Source organism: Penaeus monodon, chromosome 7 (genome assembly GCF_015228065.2).
Source record: "Penaeus monodon isolate SGIC_2016 chromosome 7, NSTDA_Pmon_1, whole genome shotgun sequence".
In the NCBI taxonomy this organism is placed as follows: Eukaryota; Metazoa; Arthropoda; class Malacostraca; order Decapoda; family Penaeidae; genus Penaeus; species Penaeus monodon.
The window spans coordinates 21,233,148-21,240,647 of record NC_051392.1 but is presented as its reverse complement, the minus strand read 5'-3'; the positions used below and the strand labels follow the sequence as shown (position 1 = coordinate 21,240,647).

Below are 7,500 nucleotides of genomic sequence, written 5' to 3'. Positions count from 1 at the left end.
ATACACACGAGCTATGACAGTTATGCTGTCTTGCCATGGAGTATGGATAAACACAAGTGCAATACACATCAAAGAAGTGGACTCTTATGTTTAGGAAAATAGAACAGGATGTGATTTATTATTTCACTAAGCATGGCAGATTAAAGCAAGTAAGTGTAAGAAATTCATGTAGCTTTTGATGCTCATGCAAATGATTTTAAATCATGCACTATTGAAACAACAGTTTATCTCAGTAGATAACCCTACTGGTAACATATTTGCATTTACATATCATGTTAAAATATGTAGGAAGGTATTTTTAGTAAAATTAAGAATTAAAATGGATTTAAATCATTATTTTTAATGGACTTTTTTATGCATTATAATTTTCTACCAGGTTAAAAAAAGTTGCACCAACATTTACAGGATTTTTTACTAGTCAATATAACAATCTGAGCATGCAGTTCCAGGCAGCATAATCTATTAAGATATACATTACAATTAAACTTTAAAAACAAATTATCAACATTATAATGTAACAAAATACTATTTAAAAAATAAAGGTCTACAATTTCCATTTAAAAATATTCTAAAAGTATATTTCAAATTTAATATTAGATCTTCAACAAATCAGATGTGCATACATGTGTGTGACTATGGATACGCTATAGTTGTTTTATTTTTATTTAATACAAATTTATGGTTATTTTAAAATAACTAAGTAAGTCACATCTGTATTACTCAGCATGCTCTACTGATAAAGCATTGCAAAATTGCAAAGTGATGCTGAGGGTGGGGGGTGCATTACTCATTCTCCTAATATTGTTCTTCGACCTTTTATATTACTTTCCATCCTTAACTCAGTAAAAAAAGAAAAAAAAATCCTTCCAGGTGTTTCTCGGTGTCTCTGCTAATTACAAGTCAGGAACTTCTGTCAAACATATGGCCAAGGAATTTGTACCTGTGACAATTCTCTGCTCTCCTTGTCATAATTCACTGTGCAAGCATTATGTTGCTCTTCACGGCACTCTGGAAAATAGTAAATTGAACAGTTCAAAAATGCTCAACTTCTTATCTAAAACAGAATAGAAAAAACGAAAGAAAAAGACAAAACACAATAATGCAATCAAAAGGTTAACCATAAAATGAACAGTTTTGAGAAGATCCTTACTGTGGTTGTTGAAATTTTCTCTGTCCATTCTCTGGCTGCAATTTTGGAAACTACTGTCTTCAGAACTTCAGTTGCTTTTTCAGCATTCATTCTGAAGAAGTAAAATATTTTGCTAAATGCATACTTAAATAGGGTGATTAAGCATCCATTTCCTTTACTTCAAGCCTATAAATCAAACAAAAAATCAACCATGTGACAGGGCCCTTCCCATAAAATTATTTTTTGAGAATATAGCAGAACTGAGTGCCTCTAATTCTTAGTTAGTAAAGTCCTACTAAGCATACTGTTAGCTTGATTTATCTGCAAATACTGCACAACATTGTTTTGCATTATTAATTTTGTTTACCCAGTCATGGTTCCTGAAGTACTACAGTCTCTACAGTCTCTAAGGAGTTATTTACTAGGTCTAAATGACCAAATACAATGAATATTAAAGAAGAATTTTTGTTTTAATTACTACTGTTTTCATTTAAAAAAAATATATATATATACTACCAATACTGGTAATAACAATAATAATAATACTGATAATGACAATAAAACATATAAAAAATCTAAAAATTCAAAGAACTGAGTCAACAGGTGAGATCATACATAATAACTCTTTTATTAGTAAACAAAACATAAAACACAGCCACAGTATATAGTATATGTAATACTCCGTATCAGTAGATTAAAAGATGAGAATCATGCAATATCCAAAAATACTTTTCTAAAAAACTACAATCAATATTTTTATGGCCAGTGCTGCTTACTCTATGGAAACCATAAAAAGTTTAGAATCATAAACATGTGCTCTGTATAAAGACAAAATTATACTAACTTGACAGTTTTGAGGACTTTCTCCACACTGACCACCTCCTCACCCTCTCTCCAGCAGTCATAGTCAGTGGCCATTGCAACAGCAGCATAAAGCAAGCCAAGCTCTCTTGCAAGCACAACCTGTTGGACAATAAGGTCAAGAAAGTGATCAAGACCACATATGTACACTAAAACCATATTCAGTATCGGAAGATAATTGTAATATTCAATTAATATCTAATTATGTTGATGTTCATTATTCATGATCATATGGAATATATGCTTGGTCTCTCTTTGAACAAGTGTAAAAGAGGGGAGAAAAAAAAGAGTAATACAAAAAATTGTACATCTCCGTGATAAAAATTTCCTGTTATTTTCTTTCACCTGATACCTTTAACACATGACAGACAGGTCTGTTAAACAGTCTGGTCCAGATTTTATGATACAAAAACATTAAAAATATTAAAGAAAGCACACAAGAATGAGCCAGATACTATACCTCAGGAACTGTTGTCATATTGATAACATCACCACCCCACTGGCGGAACATTTTGCTCTCTGCTTTACTGCTGAATCTGGGGCCTTCAATGGTCACCATTGTGCCTTAGGGAGAAAAAAAATCTTTTCTACACATCACATAGATATGCATGCAGACAAGCCACATGAACAAGTAGGCAGGCTGGGAAACAGACACATACATACTCAAACAGACAGACAGATGTGCATGCCTGTGTGGGTTCATGTGTGCACACACATTTCTGTAATTCAACAAAATACACTATACTCACCTTGAATGAAACTAAAATTGTGTAAGCTTTTGCTTATGAAGAAATTCGCTCATGAAATCAAACAGAAGATGTGAAAATAATTTGACAAATTTAACAAATCTGAAACAGAGGAATAGCCCAATAGCAAGCCTGTATACCAGTACTGACAGTGTTGTCAAGTGTGGTGGGGGCCTGTCAAACTTCTTGTTTTAAATATGTGTGTGTGTGCGTGCGTGCGTGTAATTATATATATATATATATATATATATAATATATATATAATATATTATATATATATATATATATATAAAATATATATATATATTTTAAAATTTATATATATGTATAGTATAATATTTAATGTATATATAAATATATATATGTATATATATTAATATTATATTAAAATATGTATATATATTATTATATTATTTTAAAATATATATATATTTTATATAATATATATATTAAAATATATTTATATATTATATTTTTTATAAAAAAATATATATATATATAATATATTAATATTATATTATATATAATTATTATATAAATATATAATTATATATATTTTTATATTAAAAATATTATATCTATTTTATATATATATATAATTTATATTATATATAATTTTAATATATATTATAAAATATAAATATATTATATAAAATTATATAATTTTATATCATAATATTATATATAAATAATATATTATTAATATACTTAAATAATATATTAATATTTTATACTTAAAATTTTATTATATTTATATTTATATATAATTAATTATATAATATAATATATACTTATATATTATTTTATATCTATATATTAAAATAAAATTAAAAAAAAACATATTAAAAAAAATTAAAAATTAATTATAAATTTATAACCTTTATTTAAAAAATTCCTTTTTAATTTTAAATTTAATATTTTAATTTTTTTATTTATAAATTTTATAAAAAATTAAAATTTTAAATTTAAATTCAAGGGAGTATAGTGTATTTTGTTAAATTACAGAAAGTGTGTGCACACAAAAACCCCCAAGGCATGCACATCTGTTTGCTGTTTGAGATGTATGTGTCTGTTTCCCAGCCCCTACTTGTTCATGGGGCTTGTCTGCATGCATATCTATGTGATGTGTAGAAAAGATTTTTTTTCCCCAAAGGCACAATGGGACATTAAAGGGCCCCCAGATTCAGCAGTAAAGCAGGAGAAAAAAGTTCCCGCCGGGGGTGGGGATGTTATCAATATGAAACAGTTCCTGAGGTATAGTATCGGGCCCCATTCTTGTGTGCTTTCTTTAAATTTTAATGTTTTTGTATCAAAAATTTGGACCGGGACTTTTTAAAACAGACGTCTCAGGTTAAAAGGGTATCAGGTAAAAGAAAATAACAGGAATTTTATCAGGAGATGTACAATTTTTTTATTACTTTTTTTTTTCCCCCCTCTTTTACATTTGTTCAAAAAAGGACCAAGATATTTTCCCCATATGATCATGAAAATGAACATAAAAAATTTAGAATTAATTGAATATTACAATTATCTTCCGATACTGAATATTTTTTTTAGGTACATAGTGGTTTTATCCTTTCTTGTTATTGCCAACGGTTGTGCTTGCAAGAGAGTTGGCTTGCTTTATGCTGCTTTTGCAATGGCCATGACTAGCTGCTGGAGAGAGGGGAGGAGGTGGTCAGGGGGAGAAAGCCCTCAAAACTGTCAAGTTAGTAAATTTTTCTTTATACAAGACATGTTTATGTTTTAAAAATTTTTATGGTTTCCATAGGTAAGCAGCATGGCCAAAAAAAATATTGATGTAGTTTTTTAGAAAAGTTTTTTTTGGATATTGATGATTCTCATTTTTTTAATCTACTGATAGGAGTTTTTACATATACATTACTGGGCGGTTTTTTATTTTTTGTTTACAATAAAAGGTTATTTGTATGACCCACCTGTTGACTCAGTTCTTTGAATTTTAGATTTTTATATTTTTATTGTCATTTCAGTTATTATTTTTTTTATTACCAGTTTTGATATATATATAATTTTTTTTAAATGAAAACAAGAAATTAAACAAAAATTCTTTTAAAATTCTTTTTTTGGTCTTTTAGACCTAGTAAAAACTCCTTAGGGGACTTAGGATTAGTACTTCAGGAACCAGAGGGTAAACAAAATTTTAATAATGCAAAACAATTTTGTGCAGTATTTGAGATAAATCAAGCTAACAGTATGCTTAGTGGGACTTTAAAAAACAAAGAATTAGAGGATCAGTTCTGCTTATTCCAAAAAAAATTTTTATGGGAAAGGGGGCCTGCACATGGTGATTTTTTGTTTGATTATGGGCTTGAAGTAAAGGAAATGGATGCTTTTAAACACCCTATTTAAGTAGCATTTTAAAAAAATTTTTTTTCTTCAGAAGAATGCTGAAAAAGAACTGAAGTTCTGAAAACAGGTTTCCCAAAAAATTCGCCAGAGAAGGACAGAGAAAAATTTCAACAACCCCAGTAAGGATCTTCTCAAAACTTTCATTTTAGGTTAACCTTTGATTGCATTTTTGGTTTTTTTCTTTTCTTTCGTTTTTTTTATTCTGTTTTAGATAAGAATTTAGCATTTTAATGTTCAATTTACTATTTTCCCGAGTGCCGTTTAAGAGCAACATAATTTCTTGCACAGTGAATTATGACAAGGAGAGCAGAGAATTGTCACAGGTACAAAATTCCCTTGGCCTAGTTTGACAGAAGTTCCTACTTTTAATTTGAGAGGGCACCGAGAAAAACCGGGGGAAGGGTTTTTTTTTCTTTTTTTTCTGAGTTAAGGTGGAAAGTAATATAAAAGGCGAAGAAAACAATATAGGAGAATGAGTAAGCACCCCCCCCCCCCCAGCACACTTGCAATTTTGCAATGCTTTTTCAGTAGAGCATGCTGAGTAAAAGATGTGATTACTTTGTTTTTTTTTAAAAAAAACCATAAATTTGTATTAAATAAAAAAAAAAAACATAGCGTATCCATAGTCAAACATGTATGCACATCTGATTTTTTGAAAATTAAAATTTAAATTTGAAATATACTTTTAGAATATTTTTTAAAAGGAAATTGTAGACCTTATTTTTTAAATAGTATTTTGTTTCATTTAATGTTGTAATTTTTTTTTTAAAATTTAATTGTAAAAGTATATTTAATAGATTTTGCTGCCTGGAACTGCATGTCAGATTTTTTATTGATAGTAAAAAAACTGTAAATGTTGGGCAACTTTTTTAACCGGTAGAAAAATTTTAATCATAAAAAAAAATCCCTTAAAAATAATGATTTTTAAAACCCTTTTTAATTTTTTTAATTTATAAAAAAACCTTCTACATATTTTTTAAATGATAGTAAAGCAAATTTTACCAGTAGGGGTTTTCTATGAAAATAAAAAATGTTGTTTCAAAGTGATGATTTAAAATCATTTGATGAGCATCAAAAAACTACTGAATTTCTTAACACTTGCTTTTAAATTTCCATGTTAGTGAAATAAAAATCACTCCCGTTCTATTTTCCTAAACATAAAAGTCCATTCTTTTATGTGTATTGCACGGGGTTTTTCCATACTCCTGGCAAGGGGCAGCATAACTGTCATAGCTGTGGTTTTTTTTACAAAGGGTGTTCACTAGTTGTTTGCATGTTCAGGTTTTACTGTTCTTTTCCCCCCAACTTTAACTCATGTGAGGTTTAACATTTCTTTAAAATTTGGAAAAAAAATATTGTTTAGTCCATTTCTTGTTTATTCAGTGACCCAGCTGTTTTTATATTTTTCTAAATACTATGCATCCTTTCAGAAAAATTTTCAATTTGTCTGAAATCAGTTAAAATATTTTTTTATAAAAAGTTAAAACTATACAGAGTTTTAAAGTTATAGCTGAGTCTTTCCCCTAACAAAATGTGTAACGTTAAATACTAGAGATAGTATTTTTTTGAAAGCAGGTGCCTTGGGATTACATATTGATGTAAAGAAAATTTAAATTTAAATGAAACTTACAATGGGCCTGACATTATGACATGCCATCCCGGCACTGTAATTTGTTAAATTTTGTCAAATTATTTTCACATGTTCTGTTTAATTTCATGAGTGAATTTCTTCATAAGCAAAAGCTTATACATTTTCAGTTTCATTCAAGATGAGTATAGTGTATTTTGTCTATCATCTTTCCAAAAGACAAACCAGTAATTCATCTTTTCATGAACTTAACAAGGTATGGTGAGAAACAATACAGAAAGTAGAAGAGTCAAGTAGTATTTTGTGACCTTCTTTACAATGTTCTGTACCAGGGATGTGTGAAAATTGCCCTAATCATGACAGGGATATTTTTAATGTAAAATTTGAGATCCTTGTGTGTGAAAGTTACTCTGATTGCCATTGTAATATTTTTGCTTACAGTTATATGTGCTTCATTTACTATTTCTATATTCTTTTACCACAACAGAAATAGAACCTTTAAATTCTTATCTTACTATGTCCTTTTTTTAAAATATAGTAATATAACAATATGATCAAATTTGCTACAAAATTCATAGTAAATCTTTTTGATACCCATTTTTAACCTTTGGCAGTGTCAAAAAAATGCCCTTACCCCCACAGATTACTGCTAAGAACAAAATCAAGGCAGAAAAATAATTCAAGGTACAAACTTGTATGTTTAAAACCCAAAACAAGTTTCTTTAGAGCCCATTCTAGCTTTGTTTATCAAGGATATTCTAGGATTATTCAAGGAATATATAGCTACACTATTCCTGAGGGGAATA

The 7,500-nt window shown here is 28.5% G+C and overlaps 1 protein-coding gene across 1 annotated transcript in view; it reads right to left on the bottom strand.

The window, feature by feature from the left end:
- LOC119575121 (S-methyl-5'-thioadenosine phosphorylase-like) overlaps positions 1–7,500 on the bottom strand; it is a 58,050-nt gene that overhangs the window by 1,556 nt on the left and 48,994 nt on the right. The window contains exons 2-5 of the mRNA XM_037922550.1: positions 2,451–2,554; positions 1,974–2,092; positions 1,151–1,241; positions 1–1,008 (exon numbers count right to left, since the gene is read on the bottom strand). The exon at positions 1–1,008 is cut by the window's left edge and continues 1,556 nt beyond it. Of these exons, the coding sequence (XP_037778478.1) occupies positions 973–1,008; positions 1,151–1,241; positions 1,974–2,092; positions 2,451–2,554 (350 nt within the window). The 3' untranslated portion in view covers positions 1–972. The remainder of the gene's footprint in view (positions 1,009–1,150; positions 1,242–1,973; positions 2,093–2,450; positions 2,555–7,500) is intronic.